Here is a 25,387-nt window from a genome sequence, read left to right on the forward strand (position 1 = left end):
CTGGTTCTTCCATGAAGCCCTCTTCCCATCCCCAGGTGAAAGTGATTTCTCAGATTTCTCATGGCGCCTTGCCCTTCCCTTCATACTCCATTGCCCTCTGTATTATATACATTTGCAGCCTTGTCTTTCCATCTTTTTTTTTTTTTGGCTAGGCAGTGGAGTTAAGTGACTTATCCAGGGTCACACAGCTAGTAAGTGTCAAGTATTTGGCCTGAGGCTGGATCTGAACTCAGGTACTCCTGACTTCAGGGCCAGTGCTCTATCCCCTGCACCACCTAGCTGCCCCAGGTTTTGCCATTTTTAGACTTCAGTTCGTATTTTCAGGAGGTTTGCTGCACACCCCCTTCTTTTACAACCTCTAATTTTAATTCACATGAATGCTGGGCAGAGACCCCTAGACGCAGCAGTAACACCAGACAACCCCTCTTTTGGTGAGTCTGCATGGCCCTGAGGCGGTTCTCCTGTCTAGTGAGACTGTGAGCTAATCTCTCCTTTCTGTAGATGCTTTGGTTTTATGCCCACCTACGAACCAAGAAAGGTTCACAGGAAAGAGAAGGGCAAGGTCAGATCTATGGTGATGCTGAAGCTCCATTCAAGTCTTGGAACCCAAGGAGGAGGCGTCCCTTAAATAAAGAATCTGGGGAGGATGTGGGGCTCCTGCGAGTGTGTGTGTGTGTGTGTGTGTGTGTGTGTGTGTGTGTGACACTTGCCTGGGCAAGGCGTGGTGGTGGGAAGGCTTGAGATGCCAGGGGGTTAGCGGTGGAAAGGGGAGGAGGGCCATTTCTCTCCCCCTCCTGCCCCTCCTAGGTTCTTTTGAGCTACTTGAACTAATGAGGCCCCTTCAAGACCTCCTTCTATGCTAATTCCCTCGGCTGGTGGTGTGAATGAGGTCTCTCCACCCACCCAGAGAGGAAAAAAGACCCTCCTCCCTTCTCAGCTCCCATGGGGAGGAGGGTAGGCTGGAAAAAAGGGCCATGTCACTGGCCCAATGGGTTGTTTGGAGAGGGCTGGCAGCGGAACGTCACCCCATTCCAGGCTGCCATGGCAACCGGGCAGGACCCACCCCCCTTCTCACTCTTTGAAGGAGGAGGGGATCAGAGGCAACTGGCAGTCAGACTGCCCAGAGTAGGGGGTGGTAGTATTTAACTCCTTCTCGTCTTTCCTATGGTCTGGTTGGAACTGGAGATGGACTTGGACCAGGAAGAGGAAATTAAGTTGTATCATGTGCCCAGCGGTTTGGAGGTCAGAATGAGAGGGATGGCGTTCTGCTCTTCCTCTGGCCCAGAGAGCGAGCAGAGAGGAGCTGATGGGCTGCCTTCTTGTTCCTGTCCAGCCAGCTCGGGTGTTAACCAGAGGCTGGAGGGCTTGGCCCAAACCTGGGCCAGGGTGATGCTGAATCTCCTTTTCCTTAGCCCATTTCCCAAACGATTTCCTGAAGCTTATCAGCCAAACTTGGCCCCTGTGCCTGAGAAGGAGAAGTCCCTGGTGCCAAGCTTTGGTGGGGGAAGAGACAGGTTGAAAGATCCAGGGAGATTTGAAGCCTCTGGGAGAAAGGCAAGAAAGAGAAGAGGAGAGCTAAGGAGAAGGGGGAAAGGAAGGAGATGAGGAAGGGAGGAAACAAAAGGGAGGAGGGAGAGGGGAGGGGAAAGGCAGACAAAGGAGAAAAGAGAAGGGGAGAGGGTGAGATGGGAGAAAGCGGCAAGGGACAGGAGGTGGGGGTGTAAAAGGGGTTGAAAGAAAAGGGAGAGAAGGCGGGGTATGAAGAAGGGAGAAGAGGGAGGAGGGGAGGGGTAGGCTGGGGGCCTTAGCCCCTCCCTGGGCAGATCAGGCCACCCAGTGGCCTTGGGTAGCTGTATGAGGCTGCGGGGGAAGGAGAGACTTGCTTTGGAGATTCAGAACTGACCGGGCCATGAGTTCCCAGGGCCGCTGGCTGGGGCTGCCACTGCTGCTGACCACCGTGGCTGGGGGTCTTGTCGGACCAGGAAGCCTGGAGATTGCACCCCATCGGGTCAAGAGGGGCTTCACTTACCCAGGCACACTGTGGTGTGGGGCAGGAAACAATGCTGAGAGCTACGAGCAGCTAGGTGAGGGAGGCAGAGCAGGAGCTATGATGGGGAGGCAGAGCACACTCAAAGGTAATAGGAGATGGCTTCCCAGCTCCCACCTGAGGGCTGGAGGCTGGGCCCAGAGACAGCCCCAAAGGACCTACGTTGGCTAGATAACCGACTTGGTCAGCAGCTGGACAGCGGGAGCTGCTGAAAGCTGCATCTCCAGCCATCATCCTAAGGAGTCTGGAGATATTGCACAATCACCCCTCATGGGTGCCAGGGGAAACCTACGAGAAGGCATGGATTTGGGGAGGAAATGGAGGCAGGGCCCAGTGATTTGGGTCCACTAAGCTCTCTGGCTCTCCTTCTCCACCCAGGGGAGTATGAGGAGACAGACAGATGCTGTCGAGACCACGACCAGTGTCAGCATGTCATCCACCCCTTCACCGTCAACTACGGCCATCACAACTTCCGCTGGCACACCATTAGCCATTGTGACTGTGACACAAGGTGAGTGGCGGGGGTCATGGGCTCAGCGCCCCTCCCACTTTCTAGCCAACAAAGCCTGGGGAAGGAGGAGGGCAGAGTTTAGTCCCCTAATGAGCAGGACTCCCTACCCATCCTCCTCAGGGCAGGTTCATCTACTCAGCTCTGGGATCCCAGGTTTGGCCTCCATGCGCTTGGCTATGCCCACCTGGATGAAGGGGAGGGACTGGCCTGGGGAGTCAGCACCAGAGACCAACCCTCTAATGGCTTCCTCAGTCTGGGTCTTGGAAGCAGGGGGGTGGGGGGCATGGCTGGGGACAGGCCTGAGCTGGGTGTCTGGCAGGCTGAAGCAGTGCCTGCAGCAGGTGAATGATGCTGCCTCCCGAGCCATTGGTCAAGTCTTCTTCAACGTCATCCAGGTGCCCTGCTTTGAGCTTACCTATGAGGAGCAATGCGTGGAGCGCTACTGGTACGGCTGGTGAGTAGTAGGTGGGCAAAGGCGGGGAAAGGGGCATGCTGGTCTTCCTCGTTCCCCTACACTGAGGTGCCCTGTCCTTTGCAGGTGTAAAAGCTACGGCCCCATGCCCCGGGCAGTGCTCCATGACCCTGTGCTCTATGAGTTTGGGGGACAGTTCATCAACGTTCTGTCCCACACCTCCCCACCTCTAGGCAGGACTCCCACTCCAGGCCTCGGGGTTGCCACCCAAAGCTGGAGGGTCCAGTACTCTCCTGTACAGCCAGCAGCTCAGGATGGTAAGGGCACCATGAAGGGGAAGAAAAAGGGAAAGAGGAAGAGGAAGAAGGGTCTTTTGCTAACACCAGTTCCAGGCCCGGAGCCCCAGCTGGTGAAGGAGCTAGAGAGCAAAACCTCAGCACCCACGGTCAATGAGGCAGCAGACCTGGATTGGGGCGGCAAGGACAATGGTTTTAATGACCTGCTTCACGATGAACCCAAAGCCGAGGAACCGACAGAACCCACTCCCAGAAAGACAGAGGTCAAGACCACGGCCTGGCCAAAGAAGGACAGGAGGAAGGGGCATCGCAGGAAGAAAGAGCACAGAAAGGGCGCTGTCTCCTCGTCGAGGCCAAGCCTCAGCTGAGGATGGGGGTTGGGGTGCATCCAGCGCCTGGCACTCTCCTTGTGGGCTCTTTCCCTTGCTTCTCCACTGGCACTGATGCCCAGGAACTTAGAGGGTTGCAGCCACAGAGGCACGAGCAGGGTTTTCTGGTTGCCATCCAAAGGCTGTTAGCTACTAGAGGAACTGTGAAGAGGGATGGGCGTGAGTGGCATCAGGAAGACTTCTACCCTGGTGGGTGGTGGCCTTCATTCCCTCACCTCTGGCTCACGGGGGTAGCAGGGGAAGGTCAACTCTCAGCTCTTTGACAGGGCACAGCTGTTTCCAGAGATGGCCCAGAGCAGAAGATACAGCTTTGCTACAGCAAAGGGAGAAAAGGGGGTAGTGGGGGGCGGAGGGGCTGCCTCTGTTCAGAGCTCCTCTTTGGGAGGGACAGGACTGACTGCTTGGTGTGACAACAGTGCTAAAACAAAATCATTTCACTTTCTGCTCTTTCTGTGCCTGTATCAATCAGTTGACCCTGAGGGAAGAAGAGAGTCCCAGTAAGGACTCTCTGCTGGGTGGCAATGACCACTAGCCATTCTGATGATGGTATGGGTGAAGTCTGCAGGACGGGCAGAAATGGGCAGCTGAGCCTCTCAGGGCTGGCCATTAGACCTGGCACATCTCTTGCCTTGCATATAAAGTGTTCAAAGGACCAGCAGCTAACTCATTAGCTGGATGGCCTGGCTCCCCTCCCCCTGCCCACGAAGGCCAGGGCGGAAGGGGGGTAGTCTCTGGGAGAAGAGCTGCCTAAGCCTGCCTTTCCCCCTCCTCTCCTGGAGCTCTTCTCTGCCCCAGGGTGGGAGAGGGAAAGGGGGAAGGGCCAGCCCATTTTCCCAGGCTCCTCTAACAAAGCTGGGATGAAGCCCTTGTAAAGGAGGCACCCAGGGGCCAGGCAGCTTTGAACAAAAGAGGAGGAGGTGCTGGGGCTGGTGGTGACAGGGGAGGGGGCTGGGACTGGGGCCTGGGCAGCTCCAAATGCACAGGGTGGCTGTGGAGACCAGTTTCACCAGTAACACTGAGAAGAACTGATAAGGTGGGGGTAGGGGTGTGAAGAGGACCTTGGTGAGGCATGGGAAAAAACTCGGTGAACAGAACGGTGGCACGTGCTTAGGATGGAGGGAGGGGAGAGGATGCTGCCCTAGGGTAGGGAGAAAGGAACAAAGCAGCCTGAGATGCTTTACATCATGGGTTCCAAGAAAAATACTTCTCAGGAGTAACACGGGAACCTCAAGAGTCCAGCCTTTTCCTTGACTTACCTGGGCTGCTTGAACTGAACAAAGGACAGAGAGAGTGTGTGAGAGAGTATGTGTGTGTGTGTGTCGGACAGTGAAAGCCTCCCTCCTGCCACAAGGGATGGTTGTTTTTGGAGGAACCTGGCAGCTAGAGAGAACACCCGCACCAATGCTCTGTAGAAACACTGTTTATTCCAATGGACAGGGTCGAAGCTGCAAGGAGAGGGTGGCCATGCAGCAGCGAGGCAGACGGGGCTGGGAGGGAAGGATCGCCCCAACGCTCCTGTTCAGACGAGCTGCCGCCACCCCAGGTTTTGGCTTCAATGTCAGATTGTTTGCCTCTCTCTCAGCCCTCCTCTAACCCTCCCCCCCTCCCCTGAATAAATAGCATCTCCTGCAGAACTGGAGACTGGGGGGGGGGGGTCCTCTTCGACGGAGCGTGGCACCCAAAGTCAGAGTTGGCGGGTACAGAAGCCTGCAGGATTGCTCCAGTCCCATCCTCTTTTCCCCGCCCAAGATGGGGCATCAGCATGGGGAGGGCTGCCACCTAGCACCTGTACTTGTATATGCAGGTGACGTGTTCCCATCACCCATCCGAGCTGACCAGCATGGAAAATGTCATTTCATGCCATCAAATGGACAGAAAACGAGTTCTCAGGGAGGGCGTGGCCCAGCCGTGCTCAGCCCCGGAGGTGACCAGAGTCCCGGGCTGGCTCCCTAGCGGTCCATCTCATCCAGCAGCGGTGTGGCATCGCCGGCAATGGACATGGGGGTGCTTTCGATCATGGGGCTGGGCGAGGGGCGAGGCGTTAGCCGCTGTTTTTGTTTCCGACGCTCTGCCTCCTTCTCCTGGAGCCACTGCTCTGCCATCTTCCCCCCAGTCGATGGCGGCATGGCTGTTGGACCTGGACGCAGACAGAGAAGCAGGGTTAGGGCTGCTTCTAGGGCCACCCAGTTTCTCTGATTATTGTCAAGGCCCTGGCAGGGTGACCTACTCCTCCCTAGAGCAGGGGTGAACTGCCGATGGCTACAGCTCCTGATCTGTCCCTCCTGGATCTCACATGGGGCATCGCCAATCCCTTCAAGTCTTGTCTATAGGCCTAGAACCTCGGGCATCTGTTTATCGAAGGTTCCTTCTACCCTCACACGATACCCGCCATTTCCTTGTTGCCTTTGTCCTAGTTCCCGGCCCCTCCTAATAGACTTACTTTGGCTGCTGTCGATGCCGGGAGCTGGAGGAGGGCTGGGGCTGGGCCTGGGCCTGGGTGGACTGTGGGGTGGTGTTGGCTTGTAGCTGGTGGTACTGGGGCGTGGTGATGGGCTGGCTGGGGGTTGTGTATGAATAGCTGGGTGTCATCAGTGGCGTGGCCACAGGCTGCTGGGCTGGGGTTGGGAACACCTTGGTAAAGAGAGAAGAATTCAGAAACGTCAGTGATTATAGCACAGCTTAAGTAAAGGGACAAACTGGAGAGTAAGGCCTGGAAATATGAGAGGCAGTCCTGTGTCTCCTCTAACCCACCCTGGCTGGGTGACCCTGGGGACAACCATAAACCTCTGGATATTCCAGGCACCTCCCCAAGACCAGACATAGCAGAGAAGGTGCTGACCAAGAGCCCTTGCAGGAGCTCCCTACCCCAATGAAATCCCAGACCAGGCCTGGGCTCTTACCTGGAGCCTGACCCTGAAGAGGAGAACAGTGAGATTCTATGACTTCTCACCACCAAGTACCCCCAAGGAAGGTCACAATCTCCCTTCCCCTGCAGCCCCTCCCCACCAAAAGGGCTGGGCAAGGGGGATGGTGAGGAACAGAACACCTGGGAGGAGTGCCTGTCTTGGTCACCAACAAATGCTAACTCTATGAAGACCACACGAGCCAACGTGGGCATGGGGAGATGAATGGTGTTTGCCTAATAGGGCCTTGGACCCACCTCCCCCAACCCCTCCCTGAGTCACTTACGTGGTAAGCACTGCTTCCACCCCCACTGCCACCATAGCCATACTGACTGGAGGCCCACTGGGCCGGGGTGGCATTGGGGTTCTGTCCTTGGCCAGTCACAGCAGCAATGGCACTGAACATCTGGGAGGTCATGTTCTGGGGCAAGGCATTCACTGCTCTGGTCAGATCTGCAAGACCAACGAGAGAAGCGGACAGGATTGTGTGGTTAAGGCAAGACTAGATGCTTCGGTGCCACCCCACCCTGGCCCCGGCCACTGCAGCCAATTCTGGGGCCATTTTTACCTGCGAGGTTGATGTTGGCAGGGGTGGCATTGATGGAGGCTGGCGTTCTTGTCCTGCTGCTGCTGCTGGGCGTAATGCCTGAAGGAAGGGCAGGGTTTTAGTAAAAGGAGCTTCCTGAGCTTCTGCTGGGTCAGGGGCCTGGGGGGAATTCTGTCCAGGGACAGTGTAGTAGAACACTTCTTCCCACATGGCCAGCCCTGGGGGTCTGAGGGCTTGATAACCCAAGCCTGCCACTGCCTTAGTGCAGAGAGTGGGGATGACCCTTAGCCAGGTCCCGCAGCAGCAGAAGGGGAGGAGTCACCTGGCACAGGGTCTTGGTAATGATCCTTAAACCATCGGAAGAGCCCATTCACAGTCGGGAAGACCTGGCCTCGGTACCGGAAACCTTCTGGAGTCACACTCACATATTCTATCCTGAAGTTGGCAGAGAGACAATGCATTAGGCACCAGGAGAAATGAGCCCCACCCCAGGCTGCCACACATTGGTTGGGAAGGGGAGGGGAAGGTTGGTGAGCAAATACCAGCAGAACACTGTACCCACAGATCAAAATGGCAGCAATCACTCAACTCATTCTCTCCCTAACAAGGTCTGTCCTTGACAATTCAGCTAAGCAGAGCACGTGTGCGCGCACGCGCGCGCACACACACACACACACACACACACACACACACACACACACACACGGCCAGCACGTGTTACAGGCCAAACAACTGGGGGGAGGCTCACGTAGGTGGCAGCACTGGGCTGCTCCCTGCTCAGCTCCAGCCTGAACAGGCCCTCACCTTGGCTTGCCCCGGGGCTGGTAGCCCAGCAGGAATTTGCCAGGCAGCTCCTTACAGGCACAGATGAAGTAGGGAATGAAGGTTGGCTTCTCCTTCTTGGTTTTGATGAGCAGCTCCTCTAGTTTCTAGGAACAGAAAGGGCAAGACAGATGACGGGAGGATGGCTCAGTATTCCCTGCAGCGCTCGGCAGACAGTCACATCTCTGCTCCCAGAGGGGGCATATTTGAGTTACTTCTGTACTGAATGTTCCAGGGCCCACCTGGTGGCCACGCTGCCCCTGCATTTGGCAGGAGAGCTTAGTATTGATGGCTCTCTGTCCTGCTGTCTTGGGCTAGGGCTCTCCTGGAACCTCCCCAGGCCACATTACCCAAGCTTGTCTGTACCTCAGAATAACTTCCCTGGGGATACGGTTAGAAGAGGGTCTCTCTTTCACCAGGGTTTTATGCTCAGCCAAAGAGGTATGAAGAGAGAGTGAGAGAGTGTATGTGTGTGTTTAAAGCACTCTTTTTGCTCTAGTTCCAAATAATTTCCCTCCTTTACTACCTGATGCAATGAGACAGCAAAATGAAAAGTTACAAATAAGTATGGTCATGTTTACCACCCTTTCCCCCGCCAAAAAAAAAAATAATAAAGAAAAGAGAAAAAGAATGAAAACAAAACAAAACCCAAGCTTCCATTTGCCCTCTGAGTCCAGCAGCTCGTTTCATCATGAGTCCTCTGGAACTACAGCTGGTCACTGTGTTCATCAGTTACTAAACCTCTCACCTTTACAGTGTCGCTTTTGCTGTATAAACTGTTCTCCTGGTTCTGCTCACTTCATTCTGCATCAGTTCATATGCCCTCCCAAGTTTCTCAGAAGCTTTTTTCTTTCTTTCCTTCTTGCTTTCTTTATTTCTTACAGCGCAGTATTACCCCATCATATTCATAGACCATACCGTGTTCGTAACTATTCCCACAATTGAAGAGCATCACCTCAGTCTCCGATTCTTTAAAAAGAGCTGCTACAAACAATCTTGTGCATAGAGGTCCTTTCCCTCTTTCTTTGATCTCTTTGGGGCAGAGACTTAGCAGTGCTATTGCTGGGTCAAAGGGCATACACAGTTCAGCTTTTGGGGCACAGTTCAAATTGTTTTCCAGGATGGCTGGACCAATTCACAGCTCCACCGACAGTACATGAGTATACCTGTTTTCCCACATGCTCTCTAGCATCTATCATCTTAGCCAGTTACCTCAGAATTGTTTTAATTCACATTTATGTAATTATCAATCATTTAGAACCCATTTTTATGTGGCTACTGAGTGCAGGCCAACAATCAGGAAGGCTCGCTCATCTTCATGAGCTCAAATCCGGCCTCGGACACTTACTAGCTGTGTTCCCCTTTTTGCCTCAGCTGGCTCATCTATAAAATGAGCAGAAGAAGGAAGTGCAGTATCTTGCCAAGAAGATCCCAAATGGGGTCAAGAGTCAGACATGACTGAAACAATTGGACAACAAACTGCTAGCCTGGATTTCTTTTTTTCTTTCGGTGAAGTGACTTGCTACTAAGTGTCAAGTGTTTGGTCCGAGGCTGGTTTTGAACTCAGGCCCTCCTAACTGCAGGGCTGGTGCTCTATCCCCTGTGCCACCTAGCTGTCCCTAGCTTGGATTTCTTCTCAGAACTGCTTAGTCATATTCTTGGACCACTGAACAATTGTGGAATGGCTTTTAATCCTGTAAATTTGACTCAGTTCCCTACATATTTCAGAAACGAGATCCGCCCTCTCCCCCTCCCCTTTCCTCCTTTTCTTTTAATTTTAACTGCATCAGTTTTGTTTGTGCAAAAACTTTTTAATTTTTTATCAAAATTATCTATTTTACCATCCATAAATCTTATTGTCTTTTGTTTGCTCATGAACTCTTCCCCATCTATAGATCTGACAGGCAATTTCTTCCTTGCTCCATTAATTTGCTTATATCACCCTTCATATCTAAATCATGTTACCTATTTTGAATGTATCTTAGTATGTGGCATGAGATGTCGGTCTATGCCTAGGTTTTGCCAGACCACTTCCCAGTTTTCTCAACAGTTTTGATCTCATAATGAATTCCTGTCCAAACAGGCTGGATCTCTGGGTTTATCAAACACCAGGTTACTGTGTTCACTCACTTCTGCATACTGCGCCCCTAATCTGTTCCACCAATCAAACTCTACTTCTTACCCAGTACCAGGCTGTTCCGATTATCGCTCTGCAGTGTGGTTTGAGATGGGGCACTGTCAGTCCCCCTTCCTTCCCCTTTTTTTCCATTGATTCTCTTAATATCTTTCTAGCTCTATAAAGTAATTCTTTGGTAGTCTGATTGATATGGCACTGAATAAGTAAAACAATTTAGGGAGTACTACCATTTAAAGTTTTTTGGTTTGGCCTGCCCATGAGCAATAAACATATTTCCAGTTATTTAGATGTCTTTTTTTGTATGAAGAGTATTTTGTAATTGTGTTAACTTAGTTCTCGAGGGCCAGCAGGCAAACTCCTAAGTATTTTCCACCATTTGCAGTTATTTTAAATGGAATTTCTCTTCCTATTTCTTCCTGCTGTTTGATAATATACAGAAATGCTGACTAGTCATATTTGTGTGAGTTTACTTTATATCTTGCTGCTCTGCTGAAGTTGTTAATTGTTTCGATCAAGAATGAGTCATTCTTCAAAGGGTATGTGTGGCCTTCTGGGACTTACCTTGCGATCCCCACCACCACACTCCTGGTAATACTTGTGGTTAAGAAGATCTCGAGCAAAGGATGCCATGGGCTGGACATATCGGGCAACAATTTCATCTAGGTCCTCAAACTCCTATGGAGAGGGGGGATCCAGGCAATCACGGTTAGAGAAGAGAGAAGCTCCCAGTGTCCATACATGGTCTAGCCACTAAAGTGCTCCGCTAAGGCTTAGAAATGGTTATTCTTTGCACTCTGTTGTACTTTGGCCTCATCACAAAGGCAAGGCACAGTGCCTCAGTTTCTCTATTTGTCCAGTCAAATGCCCACTATCCTCTCTCTACCTACCTTTATTAGAAACTCTGCTAGCATCTCCTCAGATAAAAGGGATATGGCTAGGATTCTCACTCTGGTGTCTGGGAACACCAGCATGCCAAAGGTAAACAAGGAACCAATGAGATACGATCAATTTAAGGAAAAAGTGACTTTGGCTCACTGCATCAACAGAGATAGGTCATGCTGTATACATAAGGGGATATGGCCAAATGATGACTAGTGATGGCCACAATCTTCTGATGATAACAAGTACAAGGGCAGGGATGGGTTCTAAGCGGATGGAGAGTCAGGAAGACAGACCGAGCCCACATATAGTCCTTACCTCACTATTGATCCACAATGTGGCACCCAGGCTAAAGGCATTTTCTTTGCCTTCTTCCCGGACATCCACGTGCTGATAGATGCCATCGCTGACCTTCCAGGTCACTGTTAAGTGGTTCTCTCCTTTACTGCTTGGCCGAATAATCACGTCGCCCTGGTCCATGGTCTCCATCATCTTTTCTGCTTGCTTAAAGTTAATATTATGGAACGATGGATGTGCAATCACCCGCTTTATGTATGCTGTGAAGTAAGAAGGATGTAAATATTAGGTTGCTGGATAGGAAGCTGGGGAAGAGTATGGCCTGAGATGGAGCAGAATTCTGGGAAATTGAGGGCCAGGAACAGGCACTGGTCTGAATTCCCTAGGAATCTTAGGAATGTCTCTCAATTTCTCTGGGCAGTACACTGACCCCACTCACTGCACTGCTGAGAGATTAACTGATGCTAAGCACTAATGAGGGAAGTGGCAAAGAGACGCAGGTTCTGATCCCAGGCCTCAGAGACTCCCTGTGAGACTTGCGCATCCCTTTAATAACCCTGAGCCTTAGCATTCTCATCTGAAAAATGGAGAGAGCTACTACAGGAGAGGCTCAGGGGACCACTCACTGGTCCTCTGCTGCTTCCTTTTCGCATCCTCTTCCTGCTTGTGGTCAGCTGCTTCAGCGTCAAAGTCATAGTAAGTGTCTTTGGGCAGTTTCCACTCGTTGTTCTTGTCCATGAGGTCTGAGGTGCGGCAGGTCAGGTCCGCGCTGAACTTCTCAATGTCGATCTTCATGATGCGACAGTGAACAGTCATCCCCACCTAGACAGACAGAAGGATGGACTTGCGGGTGGCTCACTTCTGCCCCTTGGGCCCACGGAAACCAACTCTGTGTCACAAGCCCGGCCCACAGCCTAATGCTTGCCCCTGATGAGCCCCACACAGCTCCAAGTCATCTCAGGCCTCATTCACCCAGAACACTTACACAGCTATTTCTACACGGCCACAGTTAGTCTGCACCACTGAGAACCAGTTAGAACAGGAAGGGATGTGAAATCCTCTAGTCCGACCCCTTCAATGGTACTGACACTTTATGTGATCTTCTGTCTCAAATTAAGCTATAAACCCTCTGAGGGTGGACACAATGTGGCATTCTTTACCCTGCCTCTGAGTGCCTAGTACAAGGCACTGCATGAGTCTGATAAACAGGTGTCCAACAAGGCAAAGAAAAAGATGGAATCCAGCTTTAAAAAATTAACATTAAATTGTTCAGGCCACTTTCTGCCCAGCAAACAATCCATAAACTTGACCCTCACAATGTAAGAAAGACCAGCAATATCCTCTTTCCTTATTCCAGCTAAGATTGTTACTGATTTGAGGACTCCTAGAGGACACGAACACTCTTAATCAATGTTAATCTATGCTCGGTAAACCAAAAAACATGTCTGTTCATCAACCCTGTGGGGCCGCTAACTAAAGAAGCACATTATTGGCCCTTGTTACAGAAGAGGAAACAGACTGGGAGAGGGGCACAAGCCAAGGCAATGGCTGCACTTGGACTTGAAGGCCCCCGACCTTCCCCTCCAAATGCAGATGTTCAGACAAAGAGAAGAGTGTGAGAGGGCTGCTTGCTCCTGAGAAGTGGGGCTTCTTCTGTCATCGAGGAAAGCTGGTGGACACAGACATGCCCTCTTCATGGGCTCAGCCCAGTTAAGAACAAATCAGGATGGCAGTGGGGCCTATCCTTGGGTTGTCCTGGGCACAAAGGGGCTGGCCCATCCCAGCTCTCTATCACCCACCTTCACCCGCTCCTCAGGCCGCTTCACCACCTTGTCACTGAGAAACTTCGTAGGGATAAAGCCAGTGACCCCGTTGTCCAGTCGCGTCTTGACACCGATGGCCTGGCCTGGGCACGAGCCACTGTCAAAGTGGTTCCAGACCTGAAGAGTAGAGGGGAGAGAGGAGAAATACTGACCCACTGGTCTCCTACTGCATTCCCTGCCTCCACGTCAGGAAGGTGTCACTGGCTGCATGCAGAGCTCAGATGGTGATGGAAGAGCTTCTGCCCAGTACCTGTGGTCCAAAGGGCAGAAGCCTCCCTGAGCAGCAAACCTTATGACTCCCTGGCCTGTACCCCTGTCCCTTCACAACCTCCTTTGGGTTAAACAACACCCCCTAAAATGACCCTTTTATATTAACTGAAGTCTGTCTTGCCATGCCTGAAAGCCCTTGCATTTTGCACGGGTCTGGCAGAGATACCCAGGAGGGCACCAGGAGTCCTGTTCCTCCTAATAAACTACCCTGGGGAAGATGGTTCCCCTTCTGCCACCTTCACCCTGGCCTCGGCTGCCCAGGATCCTCTGCTCCGAGAACAAGTACCTTCATTTCACCTCTAAGACACTTTCTAGACCTCTAGCCATTCATTCACTGAGCTATGATCAGATGAATGTGGTCCTGGGTGGTGTGGGCTCCCTTGGCCCAGGGGGACACAAGGAATGGCCACAAACCTCACTCAGCTCGGGGAAATTGTCCTGCTGGCAGAAGGGACACTGCCACAGGCCTGTCTCATCATTGCGGATTGCCTGGTCGTAGCTCTCGCCTTGTGGTCGTCTGTGGGCAATGCCAGTTACGTTGCAGATGATCAGCTTTCCTGGAGGAAAGGGAAGGAGAAGACTCGAGTCAGAGAAGAAGCAGATCACACTTTTCTCCCAATTAGAGCAACAACACCACTAAGTGTTTCCCCGTGTATCTCTGAGAAGGGAGAGGCAGGAGTGAATCAGTCACAGTAACCTGAAGGGGGAATTGAGGCCATGTATGACCCAGTAAGCCAGAGCTTCAATGGGGTAACGACTGCAGCCCGAGGGTCTACCTGCTGGACTTCACTGGGCCCTTCAGTATTCACAGAACTATTCCCCGCTTCCCGGGCTCCCCATGCTCAGGCTGCGTGCTGGTGTGATGCACGTGACACATCATTCTCTATTCCACTACAAACGGGCCCTGGCATCGGGGCCTACCGATGTAGAAGGTTTCTGGGGTTTCCTTAGTCAGCATGTTGAAGACCTCCTCGGTGTTGGGAGAGCGGTAGGCTGTCCGGAGATCCTTATACCTGCAGCTCAGCTCCGCACGGATGTCATACAGAGTGATGTGTTTATCACCATAGCCCTGTTGGTGAAGGGAGAATGTCATTGCACTGCTAGATGGCTGTCTGTCTGGGTAACACGCTGACTTCAGTTCTAGCTGAGACTGACCACTCATTATCAGGCCTCCTCTTTGCTGCCTTCAAATGTGTATCTTCAAAATAAACTCACAGGGGAGGAAGAAACCTTTGTTACTAGATTTCTGAAGACAGGAAAAAAGCAGTTTAAATGACCAGCTCAATTTTAGAATTCTCAGAAGAGAATAGCTAATCATGCTGTTTGTAAGTAAGCACGCAGGTGAATACATGTGCTATTCTTCACCTATAAAGATGACACTCTGACCTACTGCCAGCAGGAAAGACTGTTTTGGGAGTTTTTCCCCACAGTACTGAGGCTTAATCTAACCCCACTCTCTTGCCTAGTACCCGCTTCAGGCTATGGCCCATGTACTTGTGATTAGGGCTGGGGGCAGTTCTGGCAGACTTGTATCTTTTGGCAAGGCCACGCCAGGTAGAGGCGAGCGCTCAGCATTCGGACACCTGCCTGACAGCCATGATACTCACCTGCCTCTCGAGCTCTTCAGCAAAAGCGTCGAGGTCTAGGTCCTTGAGTCGTTCGGGGTTCTCCAGTATCTCTTCTAGAGCCCCTGCAGGGTTGGCATCTTCAGCAGACTCATCATACTCCAGGGCATCAACTGCCATCTTCCTGGCCCATTCATAGGTCTCAGGATGGACCCGGGAGCCATCCAAAACCTCAATATAGGAGTCAGTGCTAGAGAAGGAGGAGCAAGACCTGTCTTGACTATCTCTTCCAGAATTTATGCCACCTTACTCTCACAAACTTTCCCAGTTTAGGATCATGCAATGTACTCACATTAATCTGTTATACACAAAGTATATTTTGCCATTCACTTCTACTACTACAGTAGGAAGTATGTTCCCACGGCAAAAATATTCCTGTCTGATGGTGGATGAGTTGCCAGACTCTGGGGAGGGAGGGGCCTAAGATGGCAGGCAGTTCTGTGGTCCCTGGGAATCAGTATGAGAACACCTCCAAGAGCACCGCAGAATTGCCCTCAGGGTGCTGGTCTAGCAGCCCACTTGCCCTCAGCAGCAGGTTCTTTACTCTACCCTAGGCCACTCCACAGAACCAGCTGCTTCCTCCTCAACATTCAGCCCTGTGCTTTTTTTTCTTGAGTATCTGTAATCAGGAGAGGAGTGAGGCTGCAATATAGCACACTTTCTGAGAAGATGTCAAGATGTGAAGTGGCTCAGTCTAGAAATTCCTTATGGTGGAGGGTTCGAGTTAGATGGAGCCATAAAGCTGGTCTGAATCGAGGCCGTGCCTTCTCCCAATGATGAAGACTTTTGTAAAATCTGCAGCACCTCCAATCATGGTGATTCTTTCGTATTTATTTACTTACATACACATACACACACACACACACACACACACACACACACACACACACACACACACACTTTTAATGACAGGGCCCTTACTACTTTGCAAAGCACTCTGTTCCATTCTTGTATGGCTCCAATTTTTGGAAAAATTTTTATACTGTGAATTTCTACCCAGTCGTACTAGTTCAGTTCTCTAGAGTTACATAGAAGGCATCTATTCCCTTTTTCACATGACAATACTTCTGGGCATTGGACAGCTTCTATTTTTACAGGAGATTAACATTGCTATTTATACTTGTTTCACACTAATGAGCTATCCTTGACTAGCCCTGAGATGGAGACCAAGCCAACACTCGTACTCACACTTTTCACATGCATCAGTCTGCCTCTCTCTTTAGAGGAGGGATGACCATCTTTACTGTCTATAAAGCCTGTCCAGAACTATGCCTATGACAGGTGCTCCAAAAGAGGCCAGCAGACGAAGGTATGGCCAACAGGTGGGCTGTGCTACCCCTACCCCTCACCCTTTTCTTCATAAATGACTTTAAGGTTCTCCTTCCACCCCAGCCTTAGGAGACTGAAGCCTGATCACTAGTCAGATTGAAAGGAGGCGAGGGCAAGGTTCCACCCCAAGAATGCAGGACTTAGCACAAAGGGAACAAATCTCCTCTGGACTGGGTGGCTCCAGGAGTGATTCTGCTGGTTGTTGTTCCGTTGTTTCAGCAGTGTCTGACTCTCTGTGACCCCATTTGAGAGGTTTTCTTGGCAAAGATACTGGAGTGGTTTGCCATTTCCTTTTCCAGCTCATTTTACAGATGAGAAAACTGAGGCCAATGAGGTTAAGTTATTTTCTCAGGGTTATACAGCTAGTAAGTGTCCGGGGCTGGATTTGAACTTATCTTCCTGACTTCATGCCCAGCACTCTAGTAAGCACTGGCAAATAAATGGCCATCAAAATTTTTGTACTCTGCCGAGTTCTGGGATTCCAAAGCCAAGTTTCTAATTGAAGCAGAGGCTAGGAGAAGGGAAATCTAGTGCTTAGGGTCATGGGGATGGGGCAGTGGTAACAATTCTTGTTGGGATTCAAGACACCTTCCAGTTCCCAGGCCTAGCAAGTGCTGGCATGGGTGGAAGATGGATGAGAACTCTTTTAGCCAGGAAAAATCCCTGCAGGCTTTAGGATTATTCTTGAGACTTCCTCTAAGGGCAGCTAGGTGGCACAGTGGATAGAGACCCAACCCTGGAGTCAGGAGGACTTGAGTCCAAATCTGGCCTCAGACACATAATACTTCCTAGCTGTGTGACCCTGGGCAAGTCACTTAACCCCACTGCCTAGGCCCCTCCCCCCCCAAAAAAAAGACTTCCTCTAGATCTGGAACAGGAAATTCAGGCTACAGGGCCAAACCTAGCCTCCTTGGAAAAGTACTTTCTGTAGTCCAGAGAACACTCTCTTCTCACACATAGAACTTTTTTTCTATTTCAGAATACTCTACTTAGGGCTGAACAACACAATTGAGACCAAAGGCCTCAATGGTTATGGCCCCCTAGGCTAGGACCTCCAAGAAGAACAGGGGGGAGCCTTTCCTTGTGGGGAGGAGGAATGGACAGGTCAAGGCTCCTACCTGTCGCCCAAAGAGGCTGTGTCTATCTTGAGGAAACCAGCACAGTTCATGAAGACCTTGGGCCCCATGTGGCACATAGTGACCAGCTGGGTCCGGCTCTCCAGGCGAGTGTTGTTCTGTTTCAGAATCTAGAGAAGGACGAGGGAGAAAGAGTAAACTTGTGACACCTCCTTCCCTCTTCTGCTTCTAAGATTCTGACCACCAAACTGTCCCACGTCACTAGAACCACTCTCATTTAGTCTATTTCCCTGATTTCAAAATCAAGGTTCAAGGACATCCCCTCTAAGAACAGTGTTCTGAATATGCCTGGCCCGGCCCTCACCTTGAGTAGATGGGTCCCTTTGCGTGGCCCCAAGCCACAGACATACTGGATTAAGGCCTGGCTGTAGGGGTGGGCAATTGCTCGGTTGACATCAACGCCAACCTCATTGACTCGATTGATGAATTCGCAGTACAGAGCATTGAGCAGCTCCTCCTTCACCACATGTTCCTGGAGGATGCCAGAGATAAGGTTACTAGATCCTCTTTGCTGGGTCTCTTTATATGCACCCCCCCCCTATAAAAATCTACCTGTTAAGTCTCATTACCTGCAAGGGGTGGAACTTGAGACAAAGAATATCCTCATCTGTGCTGCACACCTGTGCAAACTCAATCAAGGGGTCCTGGATCCGTCGGGCCAGAGACACTGCCTGCCTCAGGACTGGGGGGTAATCTCTGAACTCCGCCTGGAACCAAAGTCATGCAGTCAACAGAGGAGCCCAACTGAGCCTCAGTCTCTTTTCCTATCCCTAACAAAGAAGCAACAGAATATTTCTGGCTCAGGGAAGGTGCTTTCTTTCTTCTTCCAAAGCTCTTAGTTCTCAATCCTGGGGATTCTCAACCCTAAACTCTGCCATTTGAGAAGGCAGCTATGATTAACAAGGAAGGAACTTCTGCTTGGGCTAGAAATGCTGGATCAAGTGTTTGTGATGTCCTTTGCTCTCCTCTTGACTTCACCTAGAGTTCGGGAGAATGATACCTCAGGGGTTCTGATGGGTGATGGGCAGTAAAAGCTATTACCTCAGACTTTTTGCTGTTCATATACAGGATGGCCAGTTCATTGTCTACCATCTCCACCCCAATGGACGACAGCTGCTGGCCTTGGTCAAGTTCATGCACGATCCGCTTTACATCTTCAATCATCATCTGAGCATCTCTGAAGGAACAGAGGGCAGAGATTTCTGACCCTGGGAAAAGTATCTATTGGATAGATTCTCTAACCAGACTTCATGATCTGGCGAGCTTAGCCTTAAAAGAGATAACTGGGGAAAGCGGAGCTGCACAGGCCCCAGAGCCTGCTGGGTCAGAGCCTCCTTTTCAGCAGCCTGGATGCCCCTTAATATCCCCCTGGGTATTAAGACATAAGTGATGTAGGGGGCAGATAGGGCTACCCTAAAAAACACAACTTTGCTCAGGAGGTGCTTAGGCACCTGACCTACCTTCCTGGCTGGCCTACCTGTTCTCTCCTGCAATGGTTACCACGTGTGGTTTCTTGTTCAGAAGGAATTTCTTGAGCGTTTCAATGTCCTGAGCCTGGGGTGAAAGAAAGCTGGAGCTGAATCGCCACTGGGGGATTGAGGCAACTTTCCTCCCCCTTACCCCCGCCAGAAGGACTTCAAAGGTAGATGGCACACATCAGAGGTCCTGTAGTTCAAGCTTCCAACCAAGGCTTGAAGATTTTTAGTGACACAGGAAGCTCAATACTTAACAAGGTAGTCTTTCTGATTCTTGGATAGTTCTTCTCAAAAAAAAAAATCTGGGGCAGCTGGGTGACAAGTGGATAGAGCTCTGGCCTTGGAGTCAGGAGGACCTGAGTTCAAATGTGGCCTCAGACACATAACATTCATTAACTGTGTGACCCTGGGCAAGTCACTTAACCCTAATTACCCCCTAAAAAAAATCTTCCTCTTGTGATACTATTTGTTTTTGCATAACAGTCATTTCCCAATGTATCTCCAGCCCAAGCATGGGACAGCTGGTTCTCTATACTGTGCAGAAAGCTGCCTCCCCTGTAACTCATATTCTCTGGTCCTAACTTTGTCCTCTAGAGTCGCACAGTCTAAGCCCAAGCCCCTGGTCACATAGCAGCCCCTTGAGAATCTGAGGGCAGCTAGGGAGGCCCCCTCAACTCCTCCTCCAGCTGCACTCCACTCGGATCGAAGCCATTTTCACAACAATACTAAGATGCCACCTCTCAAAGTGTTCCTCCCTTTTCCAACCACATGCTCGAGGCTGGATTTTCTTCACTTCAACCAAAATAACATAAAGCAAAAGACTGAATACAGAAGCAGATAGGAGAATGCAGCTGCCTTCTGTTAAGCCAGACATTAGAGAGATTTGCAAATATACGACACAAAATAATGCTACTCGACTCATTTCATATTGTTTTGAAATTTTTTCATAAAAATGTTATATATATTAACATACAATGGGTTTGTTATTTGAAAATGAATTCACAAATATGTTAAAAATATTCCATTTTTAATTCCTAATATGGTAAATATCTACATATCTATAAACACATACACAAAAGTTCTCTAGGGTCCTCAATAATTTTTAAGTGTAAAGGGTTCCCAAGACCAAAAAATCTGAGGTCCACTGCCCCAGTCTCTCCCATGTGGTCCATTCAGTGTGGAAATAACATTGACTGAGGATAATATCTGTCTCATATCATACAACACCTCACTGGCTCATGCCGATCTGGTGTGTTACAGCCCACAGCGCTCCAAGGGAACTTCCTGGCAAAGTAGGGCTCCCTCCCTCAGCCCGTATTCATACAAAAGATGTTCAGAACTCAAATACGGGCCCCTGTCATTCATACACTTAATTTAATCTTGTTCATTTCAAACTGCTGAGACTTCTTTTTTAAACTGTGACTGTCATCCAATACATTCCTTAGGTAGCTTGTAGAACCTGAGTGCTTGTTTTTAAAAAGGGAATTAATGTTATTCTTTAGGACTAAAGATGAGCCAGCTTTTGTGGAGCTTAATAGTTTACAGTCACTTCCCGCACAGCTGCCCCCCCCCCATCCCCACCCCCATCCCCACCCCATATGGGGCATAGTGCCATCAACACCACTCTCATTCTAGGGATAAGGAAACCAGGGCCCAGCGTCGTTAAAGCAGGACGTGCCCCAGTCCTATAGTTCTTCTGAAACAGAGCAAGAATTCAAACCCAGACATTCTCCAGAGCCAGCAGCATTTCCCCTGAGCCCCTGCTACCTTTAAACTCTTTTCCCAATCAAACTGGAACATGTTATCAAGATAAAAGGAGAGGCTATTGCAAACCAGCGAAATCTAATACTTCTCCTTAGAGAAACAGATGTTAAGAGGACTGAAGAGCTGGGGAGGGGAGGCCCAGCGTTCTGAAGGCTTATGCACGATTTGAGTTGGACATCACTGTCTCTGCTTCAGGGACAAGACGACCTCGGGTATTGCAAGCCCCATGCCAACACCAGCCGTTTGCAAGAGTGTATAAGGATAAGGTTTGGCAACCGGCCAGAAATGGGCTTTTTACAACTAGTAACTTAAATGTCATCTGAAGCCCATGGAAACCATACTACCCCTGGGAAGAACTAGGGGTCCAAAGAACAGTATGAGGAATGAGAACAGTAAGTGTAGTCCTGCAGGGAGGACCTTTCCCCAGGATCATCACTTACTTTTTTCTCCCGCTCTTCTTCCCTCCATGCAGTCCTCCGCTTGGTAAAGTGAGGCAGCCGTAGGAAATCTGTTACTTCTCCCTCTCCATTGACCAAGGCACAGAATACAGGGTGGTCTCTGGCAGAAAGAGGGGAGGCTCTTGACCCACTGCAGAGCATGACGGGATGCCTCAAAGGCACAGGATGGAGCCGGGAAGGTGGGCAGGGGTGGGTACCTGGCAGAGGAGAAGGCAATGCCCAGCACTCGGATGCCTTTCCCTTGGTTCTCATCCATAAAGTCATCATCTTCTTCCACCTGCTGGTCAGGTCGGTAGGGGGCCACTTTCAGCCAGTTGTACAGTTTCCGGCTACAAGCCTGGAGGGGAAAGAAGGCACCATGGTAGACTAGTAAGGGCAGACCTGTGTGTGGTGTTGAAACAGGTGCTGCAGATGGACACAGCCACTCAATCTAAGACAAGGAACCCTGCTGAAAACATAAGGGCATACACAGATACAGGAAGCCATACAAATGCAAAACAATCAACAATCAGATTGGGGAACACTGAGGCAGACCAGCAGGGGGAGTGCTGGTTACCTTCCCAGGCCCTGTTCTCCAATGATTCGAGTCAGAAAGGACCTCAGGGACAGTCTGGTTCAACCACTTCCTTCCAGAGATGAGGAAAGTGATTTGCCAGAGTCACCCAGCTGTTCCTTGGCCCCAAAGCAAACTCACAAGATGCGGGAGCACATCCTGCTCCTCCAGCAGAGCACAGCCGGAGAGACAGCACAGGCGCTGGGGGAGCACAGCTAGGGTGTGTGCACAGCTGGCACACCGCCCTCACCTTGATGACGAACTCTTTGGCCTCAGCCAGCAGCTTGTTCTTGAGCTCTTTAGCCATCTGCACATAGAGGAACTGCTGCAGGGCCCGCTCGATGGCCAGGGTCCGCTGCCGGTTCCATTCCTGCACTTGGTGGCTAAACTCATCTCGGTAGTAAAACTGCTTGATCTCCTCAAAGTACGTCTGGTCGCTGCCATAACTGTAGGATGAAAGGTGGGGCTTTAGTGGGATGAGTGAATTCCTAAGAATGCTCCAGCAGAGGCTGGGCTCAGCAGCGGGGAGAGTGCCTGGGAAGCCTTGGCTCACCTCCCCCAGGACTGTTCCCCCCTCCCCCCCAGAAGGGGATCCTCTTGTTCTTTTGCTGAGCCTCTTGGCCTCACTTGTCCCACCACCATGGGTGTCCCCTACTCTGCCAAGCACACACCCTTCAACTCCCTTCATGTCAATGCTGATATCAATGGTGAGCAGTCCTTCCTCTTCAGCCAGGCAGGTCTTGAGGAACTGGTCATCCCTAAGCTCTTTCACAGGCTTATTCTTCAGATATTTGAAAGAGTAGGCATAATGGGCCTCATCCACATCCTACATGGAACAGAGGGTGCTGTCAGACCCTTGAGGGTTTATTGGAGGCTCAGGAGAAATGTCCTTTCCGTTTTTTCAGACCATAACCTGAGACCTCCAATCATTACTATGCCAGGCGGCTTAGTTAAAACTAAAGTAAAGAGAGACCCTCTGTGCAGTACAAGCCCATGCCGGTGGTCTCTTGACCGCTGTCCTTGGGGCTGACATTGTTCAGGCAGCACACCTGTGACGCCTGGGATCCCAGCAACATTCAGGACTCTTGGCCTGCTCACCTTCTTGCCCTTCTTGGTCGGGGTGATGTTAACTTTAGCCCTCTCCTGGAAGGTCTGTCGAAGCACCTGCCGGACAAGGGGCTCCCGGGCAATCTGCAGGGCCACCATGTAGCGAGCACCTTCCAGCACTGCCTCTGGGGTGGGGAACTGACTGTAAGAAGAGAGGGTAACAAGGAGACCCATCAGTACCAGCACCCTGAGGCACTGCCTGGCCGACGTCACAGATCTTAGCCTCGCCCATCACTCCATTTACAGATGAGGAACCTAGGGTTTGGAGAGGCTGACTGAAGCCGTGTCTGGAATCCAGATTCCCAGTTCCAAAGCCAGTGCAGTTTTCACTGTCCCACTGGTGTTCTTCCTCCCCCTCAGACAGAGCCCCTTCTCCTCTGGGCCCACCTGCACACGTAGTCTTTGGCCAGCTCCAGAGGCTCAGCAGGGAACTGCTCCGTCTCATGCCGCTGATAGCTGTCTCGGAGGTTCTCCCCAAACTGTTCTGGGGTGAGCCCAAACTTCTTGGCCAAGCCATCTAAAGAAAAGGGGGAGGACTAAGTGGGTAAGATATCACCTAGACGAGAGAATCCATTTTGCTTCTTCAGAATCTGGTGGTGAGGTCCCCGAGCCAGAGAACCTTGCAGAAAGCAAAGCCCGTCTGCTCTTGGTGCAGCAGCGCGGGGAGGAAGAGATGGCTCTAACCTAGACCAGCGCTTTGGCAGATGGTGTACATGTCTCGGCGGGAGGCCTGCTTCAGCTCTGGGCCCTTCTGTTCATCCTCTACTTCCTCCCCTTCGCCTGTTAAGAGGAGACATGTGGCGTGTCAACGCTTGGCCCCCAAGCCCCATTCATTGCTTTTGTGTCTGCGAGGAGGAGAGCCGATCCCACACAGGGCCCTCCCGGGCCTGGGCCTCACCTTCCTCCTCATCTCCGTCCTCCCGGGTTCGCTTTAACTTCTTCCGGCTGGCCTTGGCAGCATTCTGCATCTTCGGGATGTCACGTCCGTAGTAGAGTAAGAAGTGGTTGTAGACGTCCTTCAGCTCATCCATGGACTGCACATCTTTCAATCTGGAAGGTAGAAGAGCCAGAGAGTCACGCCCAAGGGCAAGCCCTGGGGTGTGGTCCGGGAGCGCTGCTCCTCAAGGATGCAGTGGTCGTCTGGGGAGGGAAGCTGCAGACTCTACCTCTCCATATCCGTGGTGTCCAACGCCCTGATGCCGTCAGCCAGGGGCTTGTCTGGGTCAGCAGATATCTGCTCGTACTGATAGGCCTGCATCTTCTCGAAAAGCCGAGTCAGATTCTCTTTGCGGATCTTTAGCTGCGTCCACTAAATAAGAGGAGGACAGGAGTCAGCACCCTAACTTCTGTGGGGCTCCACATGCTTCGGGGCCCATCCTGCATCTGCTCCTGGGGGAGATGTGGACAGGTACCTTTTCATCCCACTGCCACACCCTCCACAGGTCATTGATGTGCAGCTCGGGTTCCACATACTCCTTCCTGTAGAAGGCGATGAAAGGTACCTAGGGGAGCAAAGGACGGCACAGGTCATCACGCCCAGGGCAGCTCTTGGGAGGCCGAGGGAGTCTGAGTGGGCTTGGATGTACCACAATGAAGCTACCTTTCAGACATAGGCCGGATTGGCTTTACTACTTACCACTAGCATCTTAAAATGAGACTGATCTTCCTACCTGCTTCTGAGGTATGGGAAGCCAACCCCCTCCCCCCATTTTTTTGGCAATTGGGGTTACATGACTTGCCCCAGGGTCACACAGCTAGTTAAGTGTCAAGTATTTGGTCTAAGGCTGGATTTGGACTCAGGTCCTCCTGACTTCAGGGCCGGTGCTCTATCCACTGCGCCATCTAGCTGCCCCCCCCCCACTCCCCTCTTCTAATGGAGCTGCTGGTCAGTAGGCCACAGGCTACTAGGACCCATGACAGTACCTCGAAATGCTGATTGCGGATGAAGCCCAGGGCCTCTTTGATCTTCTGGATAGTGCTGGGGCCTTTACGACTGAAGCTGCTGACTGGCTGCCCACGGTCCAGGTAATCAGAGCTTTCCTGGCACAGCAAAAATAGAAAGCCAATGAATGATGGTCTTATTCTGGAGACAATCTGAGCTCACTTTCTGGAGGGAGGGCCCAGCCCACTTAATCTGTTTCAACAAAGTAGAACATACACAGCAGTTGCTTAATGGAGGCTTCCAGATGATGACACACACTTGGGCCCGTATTCCTTCCATCTAAATTCTCTTCCAATCATTCAATTCCCTCCCCCCAATATTTCTGTCTCTGTCTCTCTCTCTCACTCACACACACACACACACACACACACACATACATACCCACAGCCATCTGACCCTGAAGTAGCTGGTTTATGCCAAAGCTCAAGGGGGAAGAGCTACCAAACTTAACCAGTCTTCCTAGCCAGGCTAGAGATGCTGGTACCTGGAGTGAAATGGTCGGTGTTGCAAAGGCATTTCTATAGATCCAGTCAGCTTCTTCTTCCAGCTCATCATCTTCAGCTGCCTTGACAGGGATGGAGCGCAACTGGGAAAAGAAGATTAGTAATGCTGTACTTGCGCTTACAGAACAGAGTAGGCACTTAGTTAGTGCTCAATGATGAAGG

At 51.0% G+C, this 25,387-nt stretch overlaps 2 protein-coding genes across 3 annotated transcripts in view; one reads left to right on the forward strand and one right to left on the reverse strand.

The window, feature by feature from the left end:
* Window positions 1–1,761: 1,761 nt before the first annotated feature.
* On the forward strand, window positions 1,762–4,097 carry PROCA1 (protein interacting with cyclin A1). Of its 2 annotated transcripts, none has more exons than XM_020963193.2 (4): window positions 1,762–2,084; window positions 2,426–2,558; window positions 2,954–3,012; window positions 3,204–4,097. In XM_020963193.2, exons 1-4 carry the CDS (start codon window positions 1,910–1,912, stop codon window positions 3,632–3,634), a joined length of 798 nt encoding a protein of 265 aa, XP_020818852.1. In that variant the 5' UTR covers window positions 1,762–1,909; the 3' UTR covers window positions 3,635–4,097. The 2 variants fall into 2 exon arrangements, with proteins under 2 accessions (XP_020818852.1, XP_020818851.1); XM_020963192.2 differs by having other exon boundaries at window positions 1,763–2,084; window positions 2,878–3,012; window positions 3,097–4,097.
* Window positions 4,098–5,060: 963 nt separating this feature from the next.
* The window catches only part of SUPT6H (SPT6 homolog, histone chaperone and transcription elongation factor), a 33,423-nt gene continuing 13,096 nt past the window's right edge, over window positions 5,061–25,387 (reverse strand). The window contains 31 exon segments of the mRNA XM_020963190.2: window positions 5,061–5,763; window positions 5,765–5,792; window positions 6,096–6,286; window positions 6,845–7,011; window positions 7,127–7,204; window positions 7,428–7,540; window positions 7,910–8,034; window positions 10,626–10,739; window positions 11,262–11,500; window positions 11,867–12,062; window positions 13,040–13,180; window positions 13,748–13,890; window positions 14,255–14,402; window positions 14,941–15,148; window positions 17,406–17,533; window positions 17,728–17,895; window positions 17,993–18,130; window positions 18,465–18,600; window positions 18,901–18,977; window positions 21,103–21,220; window positions 21,318–21,457; window positions 21,924–22,119; window positions 22,345–22,499; window positions 22,772–22,922; window positions 23,168–23,297; window positions 23,465–23,560; window positions 23,679–23,830; window positions 23,947–24,089; window positions 24,193–24,282; window positions 24,704–24,820; window positions 25,207–25,308. Of these exon segments, the coding sequence (XP_020818849.1) occupies window positions 5,605–5,763; window positions 5,765–5,792; window positions 6,096–6,286; window positions 6,845–7,011; window positions 7,127–7,204; window positions 7,428–7,540; window positions 7,910–8,034; window positions 10,626–10,739; window positions 11,262–11,500; window positions 11,867–12,062; window positions 13,040–13,180; window positions 13,748–13,890; window positions 14,255–14,402; window positions 14,941–15,148; window positions 17,406–17,533; window positions 17,728–17,895; window positions 17,993–18,130; window positions 18,465–18,600; window positions 18,901–18,977; window positions 21,103–21,220; window positions 21,318–21,457; window positions 21,924–22,119; window positions 22,345–22,499; window positions 22,772–22,922; window positions 23,168–23,297; window positions 23,465–23,560; window positions 23,679–23,830; window positions 23,947–24,089; window positions 24,193–24,282; window positions 24,704–24,820; window positions 25,207–25,308 (4,287 nt within the window). The 3' untranslated portion in view covers window positions 5,061–5,604.

Source organism: Phascolarctos cinereus, unplaced genomic scaffold, assembly GCF_003287225.1.
Source record: "Phascolarctos cinereus isolate Bilbo 61053 unplaced genomic scaffold, phaCin_HiC Scaffold_5;HRSCAF=322, whole genome shotgun sequence".
Classification (NCBI taxonomy): Eukaryota; Metazoa; Chordata; class Mammalia; order Diprotodontia; family Phascolarctidae; genus Phascolarctos; species Phascolarctos cinereus.

What these genes read in the sequence shown, in the direction of transcription:
- PROCA1 (XM_020963192.2), top strand. Translation starts at nt 1,910, where the DNA reads ATGAGTTCCCAGGGCCGCTGGCTGGGGCTGCCACTGCTGCTGACCACC. An exon ending in TGAGAGCTACGAGCAGCTAG is followed by an intron (nt 2,085 to 2,425) that starts GTGAGGGAGGCA and finishes TTCTCCACCCAG; the next exon opens with GGGAGTATGAGGAGACAGAC. An exon ending in CATTGTGACTGTGACACAAG is followed by an intron (nt 2,559 to 2,877) that starts GTGAGTGGCGGG and finishes GGTGTCTGGCAG; the next exon opens with GCTGAAGCAGTGCCTGCAGC.